Source organism: Ambystoma mexicanum, chromosome 3p, assembly GCF_040938575.1.
Source record: "Ambystoma mexicanum isolate Mex_15411 chromosome 3p, UKY_AmexF1_1, whole genome shotgun sequence".
NCBI classification, from domain to species: domain Eukaryota; kingdom Metazoa; phylum Chordata; class Amphibia; order Caudata; family Ambystomatidae; genus Ambystoma; species Ambystoma mexicanum.
This window is the reverse complement of record NC_090925.1, coordinates 382,242,434-382,269,867: the sequence shown is the minus strand read 5'-3', so window position 1 is coordinate 382,269,867 and position 27,434 is coordinate 382,242,434. Positions and strand designations below refer to the sequence as shown.

Sequence of the window (27,434 nt, the reverse complement as noted above, 5' to 3'; positions counted from 1 at the left end):
GCGTACATTCACGCTAGAGCAGGGCTATTGAAATATCACTGCCTTCAGAAGCCGTGCACCGAGCTGCGACCGCACGCAAGGAGGAACCGTGATCATGCCCTCAATGTATGGCTTCTTCCACATAATCCACCTGATATGCTCACTAAATTAAACATAAATACCGTACACGCCCAGCACACTTCGTCCTCCACCATAATCATTGTGACAATTAACTAGAGAGCCAAACCCCTATGAGTCGTCTCTTCCACTCCCCAAGCCTTGCACGCGAGGTACTTCGTGCATCCCAGAGATCAAACCAGTGGAGTAACTTTGCTGAAAATGTTGGGGGGGACATGACATCTAAATGAAAGGGGTCCCTGCCAAATGGGTGGGACAAAATGGTGTGCCGCAAAAGTTGGGGGGGACAAACACCCATGTCACCCCATAAAATTACGCTCATGTGAACAGCCGACAGAAATGCACTAGAACTGACACAACAGACTTCATTTAATCGTGCACAATTGTGCCCGGCCATGGCCTGCCCCTCGCCTTACCAAAAAGGGCAACTGTACACTTGGGGTGCGGCCCACTACTCACTTCATGCAATTTCAGAAATTGAGTGCTTACCCGCTAGCAGTTTCCACAGCTAGCCTTCTCACAAATGAAGCCGATACCGCAGATTGCGGTCTGCCCAGGCCTTTAAATGAGTCATACTTAGCACAACGTAAGGGTACAGAAACCTTCCACTGTCTGCCTGAGCCACTTACAGGCAGCCTGGGCTTGATCCTCGCATGCAACACAAACCACACCGCCAAAACCTGCTGAGCAGGGCGACAGCCCTCTGAGTAGTCTTCTCGCTGTAAAATTCAGTACACTTCACTGACTCTGCAGCTCCTCAGGTCTGAGCCCGGGTCAAAAGAGAGGGAGCGCACCTCTCGTTCCCTCTCTTTACACACCGCCCAAGGCAAGGCCCCTTAGATCTATGCTTCCGGCAATGCCTGGATATGACTTTGTCACTACAGTCTGTGCCCAAATGGCCCTCCCCCTTACTGGTGCCTCACACTCCTCGGCCTGCCGCCACGCCTCCCAAGCCGCCACCCTGGCAAGGTGCCAGGGCTGCTGTTGTTCTAGTGACAGGTGTCCTACTGAGGGCCAGAATCTCTTAATGTCTCAGAGACCCTGTGACGCACAGGACACGCCAGCTGCGCAACAATAGGAAACAGCTGGTTTTATAAAAGTACTATCAATGTATATGGTACCGCAAATGTAGACACGTGAGCAGGTCCCATGCGATGTGGTCATACTATCCTGCTGACACTGTTTAAAGGGTCTTTCTCATCTCCAATGGGCGAGGGCCGAAAGCAATAGTAAACCAAACCTAATCAGGATAGCTTCTTGGGGAGGACGAAGTGGGTGGCTGCCCGGGCGCAGGATGCTTGGGGGCACAGCAGGTTCCTTCTCTTCTAATACCAGCCTCAGTGCAAAACCCAAGCAGCATTACTATCCCCCTTCCAAACATTAGCACCCCTTTGTCAGCTTAAATGCCTTCAACTTGGATGGAGCTGTCCCAGCCTTTGGCAGGTTGTGACAATTAGCCCCCTAGGCAGAGACTCAACTTGCCAGGGCTGAGGGGAAGCTAAAGAGCTAGGCAGGGCACCCAATGACAACCAACAACAAATAACAGGAAAAAGGAAGGCACGGTGAGAAAGCGACGGGGCGAGAGCGTGAGAGTGGCTGAGGGACAGGTGGGCACAAGTGTGAGAAAGGGCTACGGGGGAGATAGAAAGGACGAGGTTATCAACGGGAGAAGGAAGGCAACCAGCATGAACAGAGGATAGAAAGGAATGAAAGGGGAAAAATAAAGAAAGTAAACAAGAATACGGAAAGGAAAGAAAAGACAGAAGAATGGCAAGAGAGACAGAGGGGTGGAAAGAGACCCCAGTGGCACATAAGAAAGAAGCAGGCGGAGAGGAGGGTGGAGGAAAGGAAACCAAGCTACTCAATCAAAAGCAAAAGGAAGGGAGAGAGGAATAAAGAAACGAACAGAGAAACTGCATTGTGTTCTGTGGGGGACAACCCCTGTAACTCCCATTTTCCTGTCCCGCTCCAATGTGCCTCTGTCCCGTTTCCCCCTTGCCCTCCCTCCGGCACCCTTAACCTTTCTACCCGCTACACCCATACCTCGGCCATGGGCCCCACCGTACCCGTGTCCCTGACACCCCACTTCCTGTTCACAGGTCCTTTCATCTGCACGGTAAGCACACACGCTCGTTTCTGATAGGCCACTGTTCGGCAAAGGAAGCCTGTCGCGGGATAAATTAGGATGAGGTGGGTGGAATGTAGACATATGTGCAGTAGGGAGGACAGAGAGGTGCATAAAAGAGAAAGAAAATAAAAGCAGATCAGGAGTAAGAGAATCAAGGGAGGCAGATGGGCAGAGTAGTGGCGTGCAATCAATAAAGAGGCTCGGATGTGAGCACGAAGGGGCTCAGGGTGAAGGAGAATGAGAGAGGTGAGACACAGAGAGCACATCTTACCTTCATGACAAACTCAAACCCATCCCCCACCCAAACACCAGACAAGCCAGCCAACACCGTCTACACATTCCACTCTGCAACCTCACATGCACACAACAACAAGCATTTGTCCCCTGGGGAACCAGGGCATGGAACACCCTACCTCTTCACATACGCCCAGCATCCTCCATCAGCACTTTCAGAAAGAGCCTCAAAATATATCTGTTTCCCCACAAATAACCCTGCCCCCCCCCTCCACTGCTATCACCTGTGTATCCTAATATTCCTATCCTTTCCTGCAAACATTTTGTAACTTCTTTTTTGAACTCCCGCCTTTTCAAACTTTGTACCAGGTAAGGCGTTCCGAGAGCCTCTGGGCAGGGCCAGCGCTAAACACAAAATCAAATAAAATAAATGATAAAATAACATCATAAGAGAATGAGAGGGCAGAAGTGACGAATGGGGGGAGTAGAAGGTGCAATATTAAAACTGGGAGGAACATAGATGAGAGTCTGGCCTTGAGTGACATGTGGGCAGATGGAATCTGTGAGAGAACAGGGTAAAAGCAGCACCGCTAGAGGTTGACTTTGGAGATAGACCTGGAGAGATAGAAGTGAAAGGAGAGTGGTGGGGGATGCGGAATGGGTGAGATAAAGGTAAGAGCAGGATATATGTGGTAGAGGTGTAAGGGAGAGTGGGTATGAAAGAGGCATTGATGGAAGCGACACATGAGAGCCAAAGGAGAGGGGAAACCACCTTGGCCATGGCCCTTGGCAGAGTGTGAGTTCTGCGTGCCCTATTTCTTTCACCAGCCCCTGACACTCAGGTCTTTGGCCCTGTGGCTATGAAGGCTCCACCTGCTGTCATGTGGGCCTGAGATCAGATGGGCACACCGGCCTTAGCCATGACGTTGGGGAGTGGTTGCACTGTGGGGATGGAGTTTCCTCTACGGGAATGAGCTGCGCATGCCTAGAGGGGCACATTTTAAGTGTTTCCTGGGTGCCATATTGCCTAGAAACTGCCCGTACTTGATGTACCATCATGAACGCCAAGCCTGCTTTTGCCCCAGTAATGCTCTGGTCAGGGGTGGACTTGGAACCAAAAGAGGCCCTGGAAAGTGGCCCCATATTGCACATTTTCAGCAAACCCAACCCTTTTCCTATGGGAACATTTGGGAATATCATACAAAAGAGACCCAGGGTGCAGAGGCCTACTGGGAAATCTCCAGAGTTTCCTAGAGGCCCGTCCACCCCTGCCTCTGGTTTGCCTCTAGACACAGCGCTGCTTGCCCCAAACCTGAACAGGAAGGGCTGGGTGCATTACTGAAGTGGTTCTCCCTTTCTTCTCTCTGTTCTTTGCCTCACAACCAGAGATGGTTGCATCCTTCTATGCCTGTGGTAAACCCCAGGCCTTAGTAACTCTCATACTCAGGGGTAGGTAAGTGGGGGGACTCATTAACATACCAATTGAATGTGGCGTCACCAGAAATTAACATATCAAGGTGCCCTCTGCAAAAAGTGGGGGGACTCCTGAAAAATGTGGGGACTCCATCCACCCGTAAGTACCCTTGACTTGAGCCCTGACGCTATCGCACGTGGGCACTTTTCCTCTTGTTCCTGGCCACTATTTCCTGCTTTAATTTTCAATTGTGGCTCCTTTTTGTAGCGTCCTTGTTCTTTTTTTGTTTAGTTCCCAATTTCTTTTCTTTCATCTAGGCTTAAGCTCCCAGTTTCTTCCTTGCTTTATTTTCCGCGCCTCATCTCTCTCCGATGTAAGAAATGGGAGGTTTCCTGATAGACGGGTGCCTCCAAAAGGCCAAGCGGGTGGAGGCAATGTGAGTGCATATCAGGCTGACAGGAAACCAACAGCGGCCATACCTATCCGTTTTTTAGAGGCACCGACCGGTTGAACATTTTCCAAAATGTCTTGTAGTCTAATCCGGCATGGCCACACTGCCGATCAGAATATCTGCTTTTCATCCCCTGAGCTACCCTTTCACAGCAGAAGCATAGCACTAAATGTTAGTTTTAAATAATGTTAATAGTACAATTCAGGCCCCTCCTCTTGTTCATTTTGCTGAATAACCAGTACAAATTCACCAAATTAGAATGTATATATCCGTAGCCTTGCTTTGCATCTATTCACCCAGCCCGTTCAGTTGGACGCGGTTATCTGCCCTCTCACCCCTCTCTGAAAATGTTTCATTTTGTGAATATTTTACACAGGGAGACTGTGGCACCATTGTGAGTTCAGCAAAATCCTACGATCACGTGGCCAAAGCAGGGGCTTCACGCAAAAATCAACAATCACTGACGAAGAGATGCCCAGGGTCCAAGAAAATGAAAATCCGGAAGAAAGGGTAAGCCTTGTGAAAAGGTAATTGTGAAACAGGACCTTTGCACTACATTGTCAATATCACCCCCCATGAGAACAACACAAGTTGGTTGTGAGTGGTGGCAGGGGCGTAGACTTTTGGTTTTTCCGGGGGAAGCCGTGGGCGGTGCGACGGCTAAAACAAAAAAAGGGTCTCATTATAAGTATAGGGACTTTCACGAAAATAGCCTTTCCCAGACCCCGGAGTACCCACGTACTGGGCGCTCCTGGGTGGTGGCACTCAGTCTGAAGTGGCACCCATGCTCGTACACATTTTTTAAATGCCCCTTTCTATGTTGGCGAGATTCCTTTTAATCACCCTGTATACCCGGAGCCAAGGAGTCAGTAAATCCATTGCACCACTTGACGCTTGAATATGCAGATTCCCATACTTTGTATCCAAGCTTCCGTCTTCTTCCTTATCAAAGGTTTGTTTGTTTGTTTATTTCTAATGCGCACCAGACCCAAGAGTATCAGGGCGTAGCAGTAAGAAGAAGCAAAGCTTACAAAGTTACACGCATAGTTACAATGAGACATATACAGTTACAGGTATGTTCTCAATAATACATATATACAGATATACAGGTTAAAGCAGGTTATGCACAAGAAGGATCGACAGGCACAGAATCAAGGGTGTGATGGAAGGGATAGTCCAAGGCATCCTGGGTGGGGCTAGTGCAGTAGTACAAGCTAGTGGCCAGTTGAATTGAGCATGTTAATGTAATTACTTCTAAATTGTAAGTACGGTTGATCTGCTATAAGCTGGTGTGGCAAGGAGTTCCATAGTTTGGTTGCTTTCACAGGAAAGCTATTGCCACCAATCTTGGTGAGACGGAATCTTGGTACAGTGAGGCAGTTTGTGTTGCTGGCTCTAGTCGGTCGGATAGACGTTCTTCTGTGGAGTTTGTCTATGAGGCAGCTAGGGGCAGCATTGTTTAATGCTTTAAAGGTAAGGGAGGCCATTTTTAGAAGAATTTTGTTATGGGTGGAAAGCCACTTATATTGGTGTCTAATTGTGGAGATATGTTCTCTTTTATTCACGCCAGGTGCAGCTCTTAAGGCGTTATTTTGGAGTGTTTGTAACCTCTGGATAATGGGCACTGTAGAAAGTGTTACAGTAATCTAGCCTAGAGAGTATCAGTGCTCTGGCCAGGATCATGCAACTGTCATTTGAAAGGTATGGTTTACATGCCCTGATGAGCTTACAGGTGTAAGCAGTGGTAGAGGCCAAGGATTTCACCTGTTTGTCAAACATAGTAGAGTCAAGGTAAAAGCCAAGGGTTTTCATCTCCTTGGCTACGCTGATGATGTTTCCATCAATGGCGAACAATGAATATTCATGGCCTAATTTCTTAAGGTTTAGCTGGGTGCCCAAGATGATGAGCTCTGTCTTATCATCATTCAGGCATAGGCTGTGGGTGGCCATCCATGCCTGGATGATGAGATACACTCTATTCACCAATGCTAGTTCCTTGCCATAATCCCCAGAAAGTGGGGGGAGAATCTGAGTATCATCTGCATAGTTAGTGTAGGTGATACCTAGAAGGTCCAGATCATCGAACAGGGGCTTGGTGAATATATTGTATAATGTGGGAGAGACACATGAGCCCTGGGGTACACTGCAAGGGATCGGGACAGGGTCTGCAGCTGCCGATGGGGAAAATACCCTCATAGTTCTGTCGCTCAGGAATGATTCTATGCATCTGATGGCCTCTGTAGAAAAGTGAGCTGCTGAGTCCAAATGATTACAAAGGACCTTATGATCCACAAGGTCAAATGCAGCTGAGAGATCTAACAGTAGGAGGAGGGCAGTATTACCTTTATCTCTTAACTCATCAACCTGTGTTTTTAAGTCAATGAGGGCCGTTTCTGTCCCATGTAATGGACGGAAACCAGATTGTCTTGCTCCTTGGAGCTCATGTAGTTCTAAATATTTTTGGATCTGGGTGTATGCGACCTTGTCAAGTATTTTGAGTAGGAATGGTACAGTTGTAATGGGATGGTAGTTAGTGGGAATAAGTGGGTCTAAATATTGCTTCTTTAAAGTTTTTAGTACCCAGGATTGTTTCAGATTAGAGGGAATGGTGCCAGATGCGAAGGAGGCATTGATCAGTTTAGAAATTAAAGGTGCAAGATCTCTAGACGCATCCTTTATAATCTGAGCAGGACAGAGGTCACCTTTACAATTGGACGGCTTAAGCAATAGGATGACTTTCTCTACCTCTAGTTTGGAAGTTTTTGCAAAGTGGAATCTGGCAATTTGGTTGTTAAGTGTTTTGCTGGAGGGGGGAGGTTATTCAATTGTGGTAGTAAGTTCAGATAGTCTTTTTTTGGGTGATTTTGTTTTGAAGAGTGATTATTTTATTGGATAAGGCATATTAGATATCTGAACACCATGGGCCTCATTACGAGTTTGGAGGTCACCATGGCTGCCTCCAAGCCGGGCTCCATTACCGGGTTCCTGCAATGGGGACTCACTGGGTCATTCCGACATAGGAGGACCCGGTAATTCCTCTTTGCAGGAACCATTCCCCATTCCCATTTAAGCCCCCATAGGGCTCAAGGGGAATGGGGAGGGAGGTAATAACGAGCACATTACAAGTGGCCCGCTATTACCTCCTCTTCTCCTCGTGGGACCTGGAAAAGACGTCTGGTTTTACCAGATGTCTGATCCGGGTCCCGCAAAGGGAACCTTGTAATCGGCGCTCCCTTAATGAAGGGGGCCGGTCCTATACCGGCCCCCTTCATTACGGGAGCGCCAGGGTTATAATGAGGCCCCATGTCTTATTTTTGTTGCAGATGTCAGGTGTGGGGATTGGAGACTCTAATTCTTTTAGTATGGAGAATAATTCCTTCATACTAGAGTTTGCTTTGGCAATTCGTTCGTTATAAGTGTTTCGTTTTGCCAGGTAAATTTCTTTTTTGTAATGCGAGGATATTTTGGTTAGCTTAGATTTGTTATCATTGGAGGGGAGTAGTCTCCAGTGGTTTCACATTTCCATTTTAGAAGGCGTAAATCCTTTAACTGTGGGGTGAGCCACTTATTTAGATGGGATTTCGGTTTACTAGGTCTCAGTTTGAGTGGGGCAATTTTGTCTAGTGTGGTAAGCATGATTTTGGTATATTCGTGGACCAAAGTACTGTGATCTAGGTTGACAGCTAGTGAGTTTAAGGTGGGGAGGATGGCAGGGATCACTTTGTCCACTGTGATATTCTTTTTGTTGCTTGGTAGTAGGTAGGGCCATCGGAGGTGGTCGAATGGTTGATAATGTGAAAGACACAAGGGAGTGTTCTGTCCACAGTTGCGGTAAGATAGAGTTGATGGTGGCAGTGCAATTGTAATCAGCTACCCACTCTAAAGTTCTCCCTTTATTGTGGGTAGGTTCTTTATTTTTTTGTGACAGGCCTAATTCTGATAGGATATTAGCTAATTTAAGGGCATGCTTATCCGCAGGGTCGTTAAATCCTAAATTGAAGTCACCTAGTAATAGCACGTGGGTGGTTGTTTTTAGATTGTTAGATAATAGGCTGTAAATATCCTCCTCAAAAGGCCCAAGTGGACCAGGTGGTCTGTAGATTAAGTGGATAGTAAGTGACTGGGAATTAGTTAGGGGGAGTTTAGCAGTGAGGACTTCACAAGATTGAGTGATTTGTGGGGGGGCTGGTCTCAAGGAGAGGCTAGATCTAGATATTATGTCGATGCCTCCGCCTTGAGTTTCATCCCTGTCTTGGTCTTTGGCAAAGGCGTGTATGGTTAATTCTGTGATTCCTTTTATTGGGTAATGTCTAAAGGTGGGATCACGTGTACCTTAATGCAATATGACGCGTGTCTGAAAGCAAGGACTTGCTGATTATTTCATCCCAAACATGAGACAACGCTGGATACTGCCCTACAGTCTTCACACAGCAAGGGGCAGTGTTTTACACAGGCATGGGGCCAGGACAATGCAGAGCAACACAGGTTCGAATCCCGGATCCAGGCTTAGAGACTGGCCTTCGGTATAAAGCTTGTTATAAAAAATGAATGAATGCATCACGCAAATGAAGTGGTCAAGCACTCATACGTTTGGAAAAAAATATTTTCAGGTCGAAAAATTAGACACATCACAGACAAGTCAGCATTATTACGTTAAAGAGTTTTGTGTGATGCAGGTGTTTCCTTTGGAGTGGCCACGGACTGAGGGGCTTATTAATGTTAGTGACCCCGTCCCAGTGAGCTGTGGCCTGGCAGAGAAATGCGCTACTTCCACTGTCAATCTCACAGGTGTGTCTGCCCCAGCCTGGTGATAAAAGAAATGACAAATGTGGTACTTGAAAGAGACGAGGTGAACGAGTCCCGAGGCGGCCCCGGCCGGAAGCCTTGCTGGGACATTACCTTCACATGCTTTCACAGCCCTTGATGGGTGCCTGCCTGGGGCAAACAGAAAAGCAACACTTAATTAAGAAATCCAGGCAGCAGACCTGCTTGAGTTGCGCTTTAAAACAACCCCCTTTCCTGCTTTTTCATCAGAGAGGACAAAGGGCTGTATGCCCCGTTCTCTGTTCCACCTGAAGGGATCTCATATTGGCTATGTTATGTTAACCAGTTTTCTTTTATAATGCACCAAAGCACAACCACCCTAGTATTCTCAGAGTGCATGTGTGTATAGTATACGAACCTTGGCGTTTTGTGCCCTCAACAGGGAAGGAAAAGGGGAAAGGTAAAATTACCAGGATGGTGGAGGGTGGGGGCACTGGGGGGTATACCACTTGCCACTCAGCGACCACCCATAGTGGCCTATGCTGTTGCCTCCTCCTCTTGTGCAGCTTAATGAACAATTGTCCCGCTCCCAGCCTCATGGCTCGTGCACTGTGGCTCACTTGGTGCGCTGCCACCGCATGGACTGCGTCTAAGCTCAGCGCACAGGTTTCCCGTCCTGGCTACATGCCTCGGCAGACGTCACGTGACTCAACTGTGGCATTTCCCGTATGCAGCGCCTGCAGCCCGGGCCAGGTGTCGCCTTCTTGGGTGGGAATGTCATAGTTGCGCGTGCGATGTACACCCTTCTTTGATTTGCCAGCGTTCTGAAGCCTTATTGAGAAACCAAATGGTGCTTGCTGCTGACTCACTGGTGAGTCACCGCTGTCCTCGCTGCCCTCGCCTTGAGTGCAGCCAGGAAGTACCCTGAGTGCATAATGCAGCTGACGGGAAGTCGGACCATTGAATATTCATTTTTTTAATAATGTGGAGTGAAACGGTCCTCACCTTGGCTTGCACAATCTAATCACTTGCGTACGCTGCAAGCATGCGTCCAAGTTTTGGGTGGCAGCGGTGCGCGGTATAAATCAACATAACATGTACATGTGTCCATGCAAGAACCGATTCTACAAAGTACACCTGGGCCTAACTCTGTGCATGGATCCAGAGTTACAAATACAGAAATCTGTTTTATGGCATGGAATGTAGTTGATGAATGAAGACATTACTGGTGACTGAGCAATTACCTAAGGGGCAGTGCTTTAAGTGGGCTGGGGCCAGGCAGGACCAAGCCCAGGCAGTCTCCAAAGAGTGGGCCTGATCTTTAGCCCCCCGGTCCACGGCAGGGCCCTACTGGGGCCCCCAGGTCCACCATGCCGCGGGACAGCATCTGCCGACCATCATCAAGTCAGGCAGCTGTGACTGACAGAAATGCCAGTGTGGCTGGCTGGCATTTCTGTCAATCACAGCTGCAGGAAACGTGTGTCAGACACACTGTAAAACAAGGTTTGCACGAAGTCTACTTCAAATGTTATAATATCTAAAGGGGTATGGTGTGATTTCGCAACATTCTTGACCAACTACTAAAGATAATCTACATTTGAGTATAAGGTTGTGTCAATTTTCAACCGCGATACACACTAAAAATGAGTCTGCAAATACATCAGAAGGAAAGAAAAGTGTTTGCGATTTTGCATGTTCAGGTATGCAGATATATTGCTTGGTGCATGCGCAAACTGTATATGCAAGGCGCCTCCCACAATGTAACACAGGCGCTGTGTAAAACGACAAATGCACAGAACCTGTGTTCTGAACTATTCGGGTTCATGCACAGATATATGTAGGAAAAAAATCTGTTTACTTTTTAAAATCACTAAGATCGGTGGATCTGCGGCCTGCATTCCAATATCCTTTGCAGGACATCAGTTGGTTGTCTTAGGAACTGCAGCCTTCGATTGACAGGTACATTATCCTGATTCTGTTTCCCTGCATTGCACAAGCAAAGGGTACAGATAAACGTTCGCCTCTGTAAGGACCTTACCACAGGCAAACGTTTATCTGGATAATTTAAAAAGTAAAGGAACACAATTTTTTGCCAGTTGCCCTTTAGATAAATACTGCATTACTGAGTTCCATTTACAAGATAGTAGTAATTTGACCTTCCTATATATATCTTGCGGGGACATCTGTTGGTTGTTTTAGGAACTGCAGCCTTTGATTGTAGTAAATGATCCTGATTCGGTTTCCCCTGAATTGCACAAGCAAAGGGTACACTAGGGAAAAACGTAAACAAAGAATGCAGCACTTAGAAGACAAGAGTTCTCCTTTCAAGTTGAAATTTGTCCGCCGGACACGGACCCAATGTAATTTTTGTATGCTGCTATGCAGCCTCTAGGCGCTAATGAAAACATTCATGGAAGAATGCAATACTTCGAAAAATGACCTCCCCCTTTGCTCTGAAAAAAGGAGAGAGTTATACATGGAGGTTACTGGCAAGGTAGATATGTGTATGATCTGACCAAAGTAAACTATTAGTGGGGTGTGAGGGTAGTGTGTGCCATATAGACACAGTATGCCAGCAGTGGGCTTTGAGGGTATTGTGTGCACTATATAAAAATACAAAATAAAATAATAATGTAGCACGTCTAGCTTTGATTTGGTACACTTTAAGGAATGTGGCAAGCAGACTGTGTTATGTAGGCCACACCATCTTTACATGTTTGTCTTTAGGCCACACTTATCAAGTCTTAGACCACGCCCATCATGCAAGCCATGCCCCCAAATGAGGGCCACTCTCATTTGCTTACCCCACGTAAAGCACTGCAAAGGGAGCACACACCTGGCAAAAAGCAGAATCGATACATAATATGTATGAAGGCTTCTTGGTATGCAGCAAGTATGAAAGAAAAGGATGTGTGTTGAGAAGGATCACACACCGGACTAGGACATTCGCCCTCTGCCTTAGATGTAGCGCGCAATTAGAATGCTTCTACTTTATTTTCAACTAATTCAAATCGAGCCGATACCCAACCCGTCTCACACACGCTTTTACAAATACCCCGGGTCACAATGGACCATGAACCAGGCCGGCAGGTGGAACACAATATTTATTTATTTTAATTTAAAAGAAATCACCCAATGTTTATATGGGCAGCAACCACCAATTGGGTGATAATACCAATGAAAACTACTGAAATACACTTGGGTAACCTTCTACAAGAACATATCCGAAGCACAATTGAATAGGAGCACTTTTTCAATTAGGATAGATAGCACCCAAGTTAAGGTTCCCCCCTGAAATGTTCCCTCAACTCAACCCACAATGACTCAAATTCTGAGTGGATAGAAAGAAACAGCAGGTATGTGTAATTAAATAATGATCTGCATATGTTTTATCACAGTCTCAGGGCTATCATATCACTAGTAGCTATAAGGTAACATATCACAGTTCGCAAAGCAGGTTGAAATGGAAAACACAGTGCAGTCAATGACACATGAAAAAGTTGCATTTTTTTAGTTTGCACTTTTAAATGTCAACAACGGTTTTTCAGAAAAACGTGTGAAATACTTTGAATTGGAATGCGGTTTTTGGGCTGGGGATAGATGCACATCACAGGGACAATATAGCTGAAGAACTGGGTGAGATTTGCAGGATACAAGGAGGTTCCGTTTTGGTCAAATAAAGCCGTTAAAGGGAGGAAATCGGTTTGGAAATAAAAAGGGCAAATTTTACTTAAACTAGATTATTCAGAGTAAATTGATAAAGAAAGACACGGTACGATCCCGGGTTAATTGCAACTTAACCCTTTCACCCTGTGGTCAGATCTATGTGGGAATTAATTTAAATTATTCCAAATATTGCTAAGGAGTTACAAGATGAGGTGAATGCGCTAACACTAGAAAAAAAGGACAGGGTGCGCAGAGAATTAGAACAGTATATACAAGTTATCAGGGTATGGATAGGATCACTTAGAAAATAGGGCAAAGACAAAGGGGTCAAGATGGGGTAGGCTATGTGTTGCTATGGGATGGGGAAATACTCACAGTCCATGCTTGAGTTTGGGATTTTGGACAGCCAACCGGGTTCTGGGCTCAAAAGGTTCTGGTCACCGGATAGCAGGCTCTCCTGGCAAAAGACAACTGGGCAAAGGTCTGGTCATGGCACAGTGATGCCTCAGCTGGGTGGAGCGGGTAAGCAGGGCAAGCAGGTGGCACTGGAGAATCCCAAAGCGGGCTCAGCCACCTTTCCCCTTTCTCCCTGAAGTTAATGGGATTTTGTTAGTGGTTTTAGTGCTGAAGGGTGGTGCTGCCCGGATAGGAAGGCCTGGGTCAACTATGCCCTTTCTGGCAGTGGGGTCTGGAATCTTGCAGAGTCAAGGTGAAATATCTGGATACGCAGGGACTGGAAAATTCAGAAGAGAGTGTCTAGAGTTCTGTCAGCCACCCTTATTTATAAGGCATGGTGACATCATAGAATTATATGGTGGGGCAGGCGTAGCTGGGCACGCCTCTAAACAACTGAATTGGTCAGGGTGATTGTTACTGTCTTGCTGTCAGCTGGTTGGAGTTTTAGGGATATGACACCAGCTTTATGATGTGGCTTTACAATGCATAGGATCATCTCACAATTACTTTGGCTAAAATCCAGTTTTGACATAAATGGAACATTTTTACAGTTGTGGCATCTTAACAAATTACATATACAGATTACATATTTTATGCAGAGCATGGCAGTTCAATTCTCACGTCTGTAGGACTTTGTTTTCCCCGTCTAAATGTTTTTCACGATTTTAATTGATAAATATTCGACCTAAAATTCTATAACTTTATACATTGGTATACATTATCATAAGACATGCAAGTATTGAATTTCACAGTGGCATCATGTACACTTTCCTCAAACTGTCCAATTCTCTGCCATTTCTGTTTCCAATATTCAAAGTTTTCCAAGGTAGCAATTATCATCCATGTGTCCTACAATCTATGGTGGCTCCTTATTTCGGGGGTTAGGCCACTCAAGTTGTCAGCCAAATGCCCCTTGAGCCATGGCAGAAGCCTGTTTGACTAGTTTTCAGAAGACACCCCATGTCTTTATTTCTTATTTTATTTTCTTTTGTTTTAAATCAAAAGCAAGCCTGTTGAATAAAACATCCCATGTATGTTTCCCAGCAAAACCCCCCTTTACATGGCTAGGCCAAAACAGGGCCTTCTTTCAACACTACACTTTTAAAACAGGCATTTTTCCTTATTTGCAAAAGCGCAGCCCGAGTCAGTTTCACTTATACAACAATTTGTTTAAGACACAGGTCCATTGAAAATGACATAGGCCCAGAGAGCCAGAGTCTCTTTTGCAGCATTGATATTTGACATTTTGTAACTCAAAAGTCAAGCGTTTTCCCGTGCGACTGAAAATAAAGCTTCTTTTGATTTCTCAGATATGGCTGACACAGCCTGTCATACAGGGATAATGTTCTACTTTGCTGGAGCACAATCTGGATATGGGTGGGCATGGTAGGGCCTCATTGATGAAAGCAGTGTGATGTTGAACAGATGGAAATAGCATCAGGGTGCCATCATTATAAAGGCCAAATATTTCTTTTTCCAAGGGGAATGTGGATCAAGCAGCAAATCAGTGCTGCTTCTCAATTTTCATCTTGGTGCATGTAAGAAACACTCTGGCAGGCTTTCTCAGTGTGTCCCCTTGTTCCATCCTGCCCAATAGGTGCTTGGCAAGATGGTGCAGCCATCAATTTGTAGCTGTCAGATGCAGTTTTGATGCTTGGCAATGGTGCTCCAAGGATCCAGAGCAGCCATTTTGCTGTTAACTGCTGAAGTGCAGCTGGATGATGTGAGGAAGTACTACTGAGTGGGTAAATATATCCCACAGTGTAGAGGTGCACACTTAATTTCACAGTTTCATGAAAGGGTTCAAAGGTATAATTTGTTAGGATTAAAGGTTGTTTAGGTGCTCCTTGTCTGATCTTGGCTACAAGGTCAAAACTATCATACAGAAGGAGGTCCCTCGGAAGATTCAGGGGGCATGACCTGGGCACACTATGGCAAAGTCAAATGCATGGGTAAATTCAATGACTGTCCACAATTTCAAGTAATATACAACTTTTTACTGATAAAGAAAAATTCATTCAAAAAATTAAATAAGAAATATTTTCTAATAGCAATTCAATTTGTTAAAGCACAAAAGAAATTGACATTTCATTCCAAAGAAAGGGTTTACGAATTGATACAATTACACTGTGTGTGCAGGATTGTATTGTTTTTAGCACATTGGATGAGTCCATTAGAGTACACAAGCGTAACATTACATATTGACATTCACAATTGAAGAATTAATAAGAACAGATGTCTCTGTGGGGAGACAAGATGGTATGGCTCGATGTGTCTCCTCCTATTTGTTACAAAGCGCTTCGGGCCATAATGCCCTTCATCAGGTAAGTGATTTCTGGAGTTTTGTTTGACTCCTGTGGGTTAGAGTAATAGTGTGTAAGTACTGATATTCATTTCAGGGGATAAAGTATCATGTATGGCCTGTGAAAATAATAAACTGACCTGAGAGTTTGACCCTGCAAGTGAGTCTTCACTAACTGGATAAACCTTTGCAGTATCTACTGGTAAAGATTGGCTGCATTAAGATTATTGGGATAGCCCAAGTGCAGACAATGATTGGTAATGTACGGTCAAACATGGGACCAGTCGCTAGAAAACAGCGATGGGTCTCACGTTATGACCGCATTGCAAGGATGTAACATATTCCATTTTAAGGGATACAATAGCCCAAGTGCAGACATTAATTGAGGATAGGTGGTCAAACATGGGACCAGTCGCTAGAAGATAGTGCTGGGTCCCATTTTATGACCGCATTGCAAAAACGTAATGTGTTCCCTTTTTAAATGTACAGTGAGAGGATCTGAACTTAGAATTCAGGAAGACTGTTACACAGCAGAAAGCTGTGTGTATCCACGGCTCGGTACTGGAGCACGTGACCTGTAGGGCAAGAAAGGGCCGCGAGGAAATCAAATTATATGGATTGGGGGCGATTAAAAATAATCATGGGGTCAGCTGTGATGGTATAGCTTGTTGTAAAACGAGAAAGATAAATCTACGGACTTACCGATGGAAGTGAGGAGAAACGATCGGTCGCTCTATGTTCGCATGTCAGGATGCGTCTCATTGCTAGGCAACCTGAACGCACGCGCTTCGTTTAAGAAATAGTACTTTGAGCTGAAACGGATGTAAGAACAGCACACCATCTTGGAAATGAGTGTAATCGTGTAAAATGGTTGTGAATACTGAGGATTAACTCCAAGACTTAACTAGACTGGGTTCGATCTACAGACAAGGGGCCTGATTCATAGAAGTGTTTTATAATGGCGCATTCCCATAGGAAAACGTTCCATGAATCAGCCCAAGATGTTTTAAACTGTCTAGTTGGATGGTAGTGGTGCCACCTGCCTATAATTTATGTTTTTGTGTCTTAGTCCATGTGCTTCCTAAATTCACAACCCGGCATGGATGACCCTAAAGATAAGGTGTGTAGACCACACGGAAGACATGGAATGAGAAATAAGTGACATTTAAAAGGAATCAGATTCTTTATGAAATAAAAAAGATAATTGAGTAGCCAATAAGGGAGTAATCCACTGGTTAAGGGGTTGCAAAAAACAGCTTAAGTCCCAATCTAAGTTCATCCTTGTGGGGACAGCAAGTCAAGCCGATTGATCCAATGGATCTCCCTTTGCTACATTAGTCTGATTAGATTACCACCCCTTCTGGGTAGGCATATGTGTTCCAAAGTTATGAACTTAATTTGTGCGATGGTATGACGTGATTGTTTAAAATGCTGTGCCACTGGCAATCTTTCAGATTCTTGTCTAATGTTTGATTTATGCTCTACCCAGCGTGTTTTAGCTTTCCTGGTGGCCATTCCTACATAATACAGTCTGCAGGGGAATTTGATGCCATATATTAAATTCTTTGTGTCATATGTAGAGGTATGGTGAAGGTCAATTTCATGTCCTTTGTGGGGATGTGTAATAGAATTGCCTCTGATCACATTATGACAGTTATTGCAATTGTTGCAAGGTCCAGTGCCTTTAAAGACTTGTTCTTTCAACATTTTGGTCGTAACATGTGCTTTAATAAGGTGTCCCTTAAGGATTCACTTTTGCTGTGGGCAAATAATGGTGGATTGGGGAACAATCTGGCTAACGTCGGATCAAGTGATAAAGTTCTCCAATTCTTTCTTATAATTTTCTTAATCTGGGCGCTTTGTTGTGAATATGGGGTAACATATACTAAATCACTGTTGATCGGGCGCTCTTTGGGTTGTAGAGCTTCTGTTCTTGTAATGTTTTTGACCTTTTCCAACCATGCTCGTACGGAGTCGGAGTTGTAACCTCATTCCTGAAATTTCTCAGTAAGTAGTTCAGCTTTCTTGGAGTAAAGTAGATCATCGGTTATGATACGTCTGTATCTGAGAAATTGGCTGAGTGGAATGCTTTCAATAGTTCTTTTAGGGTGAAAGCTTGTGGCATACAGCAGACTGTTCCTGTCTTTAGGTTTTGTGTATATTGTAGTTTGCAGTTTACCTGACTTGGAGTAGATGAGTACGTCTAAGAATTCAATCAACGTCAAGCTGAATTTGTTAGTGAACTTGATTCTCAGTGCCAGAATTCCGCCAAATCTTCCATTGTGCCATTCCAAATTCCAAACAGGTCGTTGATATATCTGAAGAAGCATTTGAGATGTTTCGTCCATCTATCATTGTGTAAAACATGAGTTTCTTCCAGATACGCCATGTATGTACTGGCGTAACTCAGAGCCATGGCTGCTCCCATCAAAGTTCCAGAGATCTGTACAAAGTACCTGTCTTCAAACATAAAGAAGTTGTTATTAAGGACAATTGTCAGTAATTTCAAGGTCAATAATTAATCAGCTTTATGAACTTAATTAATGGTCAATTGAAGCCATTCAATGGCTTCAAGTTCAGCATGATACGTTATGTTCGTACAAAGACTTGAAACATCCATGGTGAATAGGATATCTTCATTTTCTTCAAAAGGTATCCTATGAAGTTTGTTCAGAAATGATTGGTGTGTTTAATGTAATTAGTAAATCCATGTGTAGGTGGTTGTATGACTCAATCTAAGAACACAAAAATTCCATCAGCCTTCGCATCTCCCCAACACTACAGATTCCATCACCAGAGCTACTCTCAGTGAAAATATGCACATCTCCCAACCAAACCATCACACCTCACCTTATATATAGGCCTCCTGGTCCTATATCGACATTTGCAGAAGATATATCCTACTTCCTTGCCGACAACACCAAAACTAAATCACAAATCATCCTATTAGGTGACCTTAACCTTGGTCTCAAAGATCCTAATGATGCCCCAGCCAATGAGATTGCGAATGTACTCTCAAACTCAGGCTTCACACAACGTATCAGTGAACCAACACACATTAAGGGCAGAACCCTTGATTTGTTAGCAGATTTAAACTGTGATATCACTATTGAGTCCAACCAACCATGTGCTTGGACCGACCACTACCTAATTACCTTTAGCATCCCAGTAAAAAACCTCTGTGCTAAGCAGGACATCGCTCCCACAATGTGCACAAGAAATAAGAGAGATATAGCTTGTGAAAAGCTGCTACCACTTCTCCTCCCAACTCTGAGCGAACACGCCACCTCCTGCTCTGATCCCACTGTTTTGGTTGACACGTTGAATCAGACCATGCTGAAAGCCCTTGACTCTATTGCACCTATTAAATCTAGGAAACCTAAATCACGTGCTCACCTCAACTCCTGGTTTACACCGCAGTTGCGAGCTCTTCGTAAAGAAAAAAATAACCCAGAAGTGCGATGAAAATGCAATCCTACTGATTTGAACAAAGCTAGTCCCGCATTAGCCAACCTGAACTACAAAGAGGCCATCCTCCAGGCCTAAAAAGACATTTATAACAAGCAAATCTCACAAGCCAAATCTAACACTAAAGAGTTGTTTAAGATCCTAAAAGAACTGGAATATCCTGCCATCCCACTTGATACATGTATTAAAGATAGTACCTGGTGTGCCAATATACAGAAGGAGCTCCTTGGTAAAATAGCTGCACTCCAAGCCAACATTTCTGAGAAAAAAATCTCCCTCCAGACCTATTCGCATGACAAGCCCCATCATGATAATCCTAAAACCAGCACTCACACTCATAAATCTTTTAGCTTTTCTCCCCTTTCCACTACTCAAGTTGATAATATCATTAATAATCTCAAACCCTCCAATTGCCAGGGTGATTTATGCCCAGCCCCTATTATCAAGGAAGCTTCACATAACCTAGCCTCATTCATCACTGCACTTATAAACTCTTGATTTAGCACAGGTATTGTCCCAGATAACTTGAAAGATGCGTGGGTCATCCCACTTCTCAAAAAACCTACACTAGATGCTAGCATACCTACAAATTACAGGCCTACCACCACTGTGCCTTTCTTGCTAAACATCTTGGATTGAGCAGCCTACCTTCAGATCCAAGATTACCTGGAAAATGACAATCTCCTGAGCCTTAGACAATCTAGCTTCCGTCCCCATCACGGTACTGAAACCGCCCTTATTGACCTCAAAACACAGATTGAAGACCTAAAAGACAAAGGCAAGCTGGCCCTTCTACTACTTCTTGATTTATCAGCAGCGTTCGACCTAGTGAACCATCAAATCCTTTAGCTGCCCATTTCTCAGACAAAGCTACTTCTTCGATCAGATCATTCCTGGATAACAGATCCATGAGGGTCTTCTCCCCCACTGCTGCTGCTGAACCTTCATCAGTGCCCTGCGGAGTACCACAAGGATCATGCGTTTCCCCTACTCTCTACAATGTGTTTACAAAACCACTATTCTATATCCTGGACTATCTGGGTGTCACCTACACGAATTACTAAGATGACACCCAGATACTCATTCCCATCACCACTGACCACACTGCCGACAGACTTGCCGTAAACACTATCTACCAAGTCATTCAAGCCTGGATGGCTCAACACGAACTCTGTCTCAATGATGAAAAGACAGAGCTTCTCAACTTGGGCTCCCACCAGAGACTTAACAAACTCGAGCCTCTGCTTCAAATCATTCGTCATTGATGGTAACATCATTAAAGTTACGAATTACACCAAAACCTTAGGTATTTACCTTGATTCCACACAATCCTTCTCTAGACAAACCAACGCAGCATCCTCGGCTGCAGCTTACACCTGTAAGCTTATCACAGCCTACCGACCTTTCCTCACACCTGCCAACTGTACTACATTAGCCAGGACTTGGTTATGTCCAAAATCGATTATTGCAACACGCTCTACTTAGGCACAAACCAAAGTAATCTCAATAAATTACAGATTATCCAAAATAATGCCATCAGAGCCTCACTAAACATCCCAAGGAACCTACACATCTCCGACACCAGGCGGAGCCTTAATTGACTTGCAGTGGCGCAAAGAGTCTCACTCAAAACACTTGCACTGATGCACAAATGCCTTTCCAACCAAGCGCCCATCTACCTAGCTTGCAGATTTGCCCACCACACCCCCAACAGACCACTCAGATCTGCTCAGGCCAACTGCCTCTCCATACCTCGCTTTAAGCTACAAAGATCTGGTGGGATCAGTTTCCCAGTCCTTGCTGCAAAACTTTGGAACTCACTCCCAAACCTTCTTAGAGCTGAACCTTCATTCCATGCTTTCAAGTGCAAGGCTAAAGCCTGGTTGTCTGTCCAAGACTTTTTCCAGCACTAACACTCCTTTTGCACCTGCGCCATCTCCCTCAGCCTAGAAAGTGGCTTGTGTATTCATCCTTCAAACTCTTCTACTTGTACATATTTGTGTTTGGTGATTGGTCCTGCCTATCATCACTGTTGTGCTTTATGACCATTGAATTTGTATATGACTGTAAATGATCCATGTTTATTTTGTACATGGCTTTGTATATTATGTTTATGTCAACCTGATATTTAACTTCCATTATGTATCTCAATTTACTGTGTAACTCAAGTGATGCGCCCGGATGCCCTTCGGCCAGGTGCGCTATATAAATAAATAAAATACAAATACAAATACAAAATACAAATAAATGGTTGTATGACTCTGCCTTTTTGATATGCCTGTCCTGCCCGATGTTATTTTTAATGCATATGTTCCTGTCACGAGCCACTGCTACTTTGACTATTTAAGGTGTTTGCATTGCCCAATGTTATTTTGAATGCATATGTACCTGCCACGAACCACTGCTACTTTGAGCTCATGTCCAACTGTATGCTCGACTGTTGTCTAGCAACCTGCTATTAGCCCACCAGTGATACTAAGCAAGACCAACGTCTTGTTAATACTAAATCGCCACTGTTGTCACTTGTTTTACATATCGCATAGGATAGTTGTATCTTATTGCTTCTACCTCTGTATTAATGTCTGTTGTTAAATTACTTCCTACCTGCTGCATGATACTTCCTATCTGATCATCAGTTTCCTGTGTTTCCCTTGTCACCAATGTATCCCAAGACTAATCCACAGGCATCCTAAATGCACACGCTGCAGGACACACATTTCACTACACTAGCCTGGCATCTGATACTGGCTCTAGTGCTTGCCTCAATCACCTACCTTAATCTTGCTCCATCAACAATGCAGAACACCAACATGACCTACCCCTCTCACATTCCCCTACAGTAATGGGATACCACCACCCATACTTACCCGCAGGATGCTCTCCCTGCCAACTTGGCCTCCCCTAGGTGCCCCATTGCCACAACCGTCCTTTCGGCTCACTTGACATCTAGGCTCTTCAGGCTCAGGTCTCGCTCTAAACTGTTACAACACCACAGTCTTCCCAGGCCTACGGCTATGAGGAATCACAGGCTGGGCACTCGCTCACACTGCGCCGATGCCACTAAGTGTACTAGAGCCAAACACACTGACTTCTTGCTGGAAACATCACCTAACACACCTTCTCAATGGACTTCCGCCCTCCCTAACAACTCCGTCGGGATGTTCAAAACTCACACAAATAAGCCAGTAAACTCACCCTCCCCTCTTGGTACCTTCCTCCCTCACTCTATAGCTTCTCCTCACCCAACCAAGAAGAGCACACCGCCACCCCCTCTCAAATGTGCACTCATAAATGCACGCTCTCTCCCTGCCCATCCTTTGGAGATCCACAACCTCATCATTATGCATGATCTAGATTTACTTGCCATCACTGAGACATGGCTCCATTAGGCGTCCGGTCCTGCCATCTCACTAGGCCTCCCACCTGGATACTCCATCCTCCGACAAGACAGACAGCTGCTGAAAGGAGGAGGAGTAGCTCTTATAAGGAAAGATGCCCTCTCCATCAGGCTGCACAACCTCCCATTGGAAGGCAACGCTGACATTATCTCTGCCAAACTGTCCATGTCCCCCAACTGCACCATTAATATACATCTCATTAACCAGCCACCAGGCCTAGCCCTAGACTTCCAAGGACATCCCATCCATTTATTAGGTGATAACCTTAAAAGCTCCACCAAAACTATTTTACTTAGTGACCATAATCTAGGCCTAAATGATCTTAAAGACAAAGCAGCCACAGCCCTAGCTAAGGAACTCAAAAACATGGGGTTCCTACAAAAAGTCACCAGCCTGACTCACGGCAAAGATCGCACCCTCGGCTGGGTGGCTGACCACAACTGCTCCACCACTATAAGCACCAACTCTGCCTACCCTTGGACGGACCATAACTGTATTCAATTTCCCATTCCTACAGTCCCAACTACAAAAGCTCGCACCTATGCTCCAACAGCTCAAGTTAGAAGCTCTAAAGAATTTACTAAGACAACTTTTGTCCTTTTCTGGAAGTCCCAGAACTCAAGCCCCCATTCTCTAGTGACCCTGGCACACTAGCAGATATCTATGCTGACACTCCCACCAAAGCAATTGACGCCATAGCCCCGATCGAATGCAAAAAAGAGAAAAAATCAATGCACGTTAACTCATGGTTCACAGATGAACTACAGGCCCTAAGTACCAGTAAACGTGAAGCATTAACCAACTGGCAATCCAAGCCCAGTGATTCCACAAATGAAGATTTTAAAAGGCTATCCACACAGTATAAAGAAGCGATCACTAAAGCCAAGTCTAACTCTTTCAACTCAAGGATCTCTAAGGGCAATCCAAGAAAATGTTCACCATTTTCAGAGACCTAATCACTCCCTCCACCAGCCCTGACGAGATCATTAAAGATGAAGCATGGTGCTTTAGCATACAAGCTGCCATGCTCAGCAAAATAGAACTACTTTTAGAAGAAATGCAGGTGCAATTCAAAGCCTTACCTAACCACGACAAGCCACCCTTGCCCAGCCTCTCATCCTATAATCCCACTGATTTACTCTTTTCCTTCCGAGACATCACAGAATCGGAAGTCCTCGACCTCCTCCAACATCTTAAACCATCTATGTGCAAAGGAGACATTTGTCCTCCTAACATTATTAAAGAATGCGCTGACTCCCTTGCACCTCTCCTAACGGCATTCATTAATGCCCCATTTACAACAGGTGATGTCCAATCCAGCCTCAAAGAAGCTTGGGTACGCCCGCTACAAAATAAAACCTCCCTAGATCCCACCTACCCCAATAACTATCGATCAATCACCACTGTCCAGTTTCTCCTAAAAATCCTGGATAAAGAGGCTCACAACCAGATTCAACACTTCCTCGAATCCAACTCCATCCTCAGTAAAAGACAATCAGGATTCTGCAATGGCCATGGCACAGAAGCTGCCCTTCTAGACCTTAAAAACCAAATAACAGAAATGATGGACAGAGGTAAGCCAGATCTCCTCCTACTTCTGGACCTCTCGGCCGCCTTTGATCTTGTGGATCACAAGATTCTTACCTCACATCTCACTCATGCTGCACAATTCTCCAAAGCGGCCTGCTCATGGATCACATCCTTCCTAGAAGGTGGAGCCATGAAGTTTTTCTCAAACCAGGCGAGTGCAGCTCCACCTACCATCCACTGCGGAGTCCCTCAGGGTTCATGCACAACTCCTACTCTCTACAACCTGTTCACAATGCCGCTCGGGGACAAATTGGACTCCCTCGGCATAGCATACACAAACTATGCCGATAATACGCACGTACTCCCGCCACTCTCGGCTGTTATGACCGAGATGCCGCAGCCCTCCATCTGATATACGCCACCATCCAAGCCTGAATGGCCAAACAAGCTATGTCTCAATGGAAACAAAACCGAGATTATCCTTATTGGCCCCAAAGAAACATTATCTAAACTTGGTAAACAATACTGTAACTTCACCATTGATAACTCAATCATACCTGTCTCCTCTTCAGTAAAGACACTAGGGGTTTACCTAGACTCCACTCTGTCTATGACACAACAGGTTAGCGCCATTGCTTCCGCCTCTGCCCACACCACCAAGCTCATAAATGCAGTAAAACCCTTCCTATCCAAACAGAACTGCCTTTCAATAGCTAGAGCCACCATTGGGGCTAAACTAGATTATAGTCATGTTCTTTTAGCAGGCACTTCGGCAACAGATCTAAATAGACTCCAAGTCATACAAATTATTGCCCTCAGGGCAGCACTAAACATCCCAAAAAGAGACCACATCACGCAGGCATCCCAAAAAGAGACCACATCACGCAGGCTAGGTGAGCTGCTCACTGGCTCCCAGTTAAAGAACAGATCACCTTCAAGACCCTCACCCTAACACACAAGTGCTTAACACTCACAGCCTGCCCTACCTATCAGAAATTATCATCAGAGATACCTCCTCACGTCCCAAAAGAACCTGCCACGCCAACCAATTGCGCATCCCTCCCATCAAAAGGGCCAAAGCGTGTGGGATTGGTTTCCCACATATAGCACTTAAACTATGGAAAGCCCTACCCAACATACTCAGAGCTGAGACTTCCCTCCCAGCCTTCCGGAAAGTGCTAAAAACTACACTTTTCAACTAACACAGCCTTCCCTCCCTTCTCTTGCCTTCTTCCTCCTCCTTACCCCTCTTGTATTCTTTATGTAACTAAGAATGTATCATGTAACTAAGCATGTTGTCTTGTAACAGCGCCACGATGCCGTCGGGCTGTTGCACACTTTATCAATGTTAATAAATAAATAAATAAATACATATTGAGCTAGTGGTTCAAGTAAGCTGTTGTGAGCTGCTATTATAGGTCGGCCAGGAGGATTGCGTAGATTTTTGTGAACTGCAAGCATCCGCTAGATCTGTCCCTAGCAAGAGGATAACCGGGAGTGTCTCTGTGCTGATTGGTGGGATTCTGTAGTGAGTCTGTATATGGGATAAATACACCCTATTTTTAGGGTATGAGTTTACACTCCATTTGTGAAATACCTGTCTAGCCAAAGAGTGTTAGGAGCTCATCTAGAGTGTGTCGATAAAACATTCATGCCCCAAAACTACTGAAAAAGTGGCGGAACAGAGAACATCTCCAATCGCCAATAGCATCGCCACAACACCAACGGTACAATGGCAGTGCAACATCGGAAAAGCAATTCTTCAATGTACATGATGCTACCGCCGAAAAAGGAGTGGCCAGTATGCCTTGAAATCACCAGATAGTCAAATGGAAATTATTGCCACAATGGATGCAGTGTAAACGGGATGAAAACCAGTGGGCCTGACCATCCACCAGAGCAAATGGCGATTGCTGGGGCACACCTAGCAAGAGTGGCCATAAACCTGCAGACAACAGCGAGCAAAGCAACCATCCTGGTGGCAGGGGTGGATGGAGAGGGGGCCTCTACAGACGGAGCAGAGCCAGAGGACTCTGAAGCACACATAAGGGGCCAGTCTCGCAAAGGACATTGGATGTGTGGGGTATTATGTGCGTGTGGAGAAGCCTGGAAGTACAAGAAAACACACGTGTTGCATGCAGCATGACAGGGCAGCCAGCATACATCAGCAGCCGTTTACACATCCATGTGCGCCGTGTGTGAGGCTAAGATGGCCTCCACACATTCATGTGCCATGCTGGCACGGCAATGCAGAAGGGCAGTGTGCCACGACTGATGCGAAGTATGAGCAACAGAAGAACATGTTTGGTTGGTAACTGTCTAAACACATTTTATTTTATTGGTCATTTGTAAGGCGCTTAGACATCAATAAATTGTGTTTCAAAGCGCCCACAGGGCAAAGGGAAGGGAACAAGGGAGAAGCAAGACAATGGCATATGATAACAGAGATGAGCAGAACATAGAAACGGTCCTACTAGGCCTTTTGAACATTGGGATTGTGCAAGTGCAGAGAGAGAGGGGAAAGGAGGGAAGTGCTAGAGGTTCCACGGAGGGGTGAAGTGCCAGAGAACCAGTTGCAAAGGAACAGGTAAGTGCCAGGCATTGACTGCTAGATGGAAGAGGGGTCACCAGCCCATAGAATTAGTGCAGGCCTGTTGGACAACACAGGCCAAGTGGTGCCCGAAGGCAGGTGCAGGGGGAGGACGGATGCTGCGGGCGATCGGACAAAAGGCCAGGAACCAGAAGGATGCATAAGGGCCCAGGCCACCAATCACAGCGACTTTGGGGTTTAGCACGGGAGGGAGGGAAGGAGGAGGAAAGAGGAAAGTATTGATGTGTTTGCAGAACTTGAAGAGATCCGGCTCAAGACGGAGAGAAAAGGGGAGGTTGTTCCAAAGGATGGAGCCAGCCAGGGAAAGGGAATAGCCACCCGCTCTCTGCTAGAGAAGGACTTGACAAACAGAAAGTTGGAGCCGGAGGATCAGAGCGATCAGGAAGGAGACTATTTGGTGAGAGTGAGTTGCAGATAGCATGGTCCCTGGCCTCAGATAGCCTTATGGATAATGAAGAGGGATTTGAATGTGATCCTTCCAGCAACCAGCAGCAAGTGGAGAGATTTTAGGGCTGGAGAGACGCAGTCCCTGGACTGAAGGCCAAGGATAAGTCTTGCAGCCCTATTCTGGATTAGCTGGAGGGGCGGAGAATGAAGAAGATAGATTAAGGAAGATGATGTTACAATAGGTCAACTTGGAGAGCACCAGTGCTCTGGAGAGATTAAGCTTCTGGGAAAAAGTGAGGAATGGGGGGGTGCCCCTGAGGAGGTAGAGTTGGAAATGGGCCTTCTTGTCAAGGTCCAAGATGGGAAGAATGAAAGAGAGAGCAGAGTCGAAGATGACTCCCAGGGTTCTGGTTTCAAAGGAAGGAGAGGGGGAGAGCCCATTGCATTTAGGGTTGCCAGAGTGAAGGGAGGAAAGAAGGAACAGGAGTCCCAGTAGGACACATCTCTG

General features: G+C 45.4%; 1 protein-coding gene across 1 annotated transcript in view; it reads left to right on the top strand.

Moving 5' to 3' along the window:
• Positions 1-27,434, top strand: part of ZNF831 (zinc finger protein 831) — a 1,263,335-nt gene that overhangs the window by 276,331 nt on the left and 959,570 nt on the right. Inside the window, exon 4 of the mRNA XM_069651045.1 lies at positions 4,721-4,854. Within this exon, the coding sequence (XP_069507146.1) occupies positions 4,721-4,854 (134 nt within the window). The remainder of the gene's footprint in view (positions 1-4,720; positions 4,855-27,434) is intronic.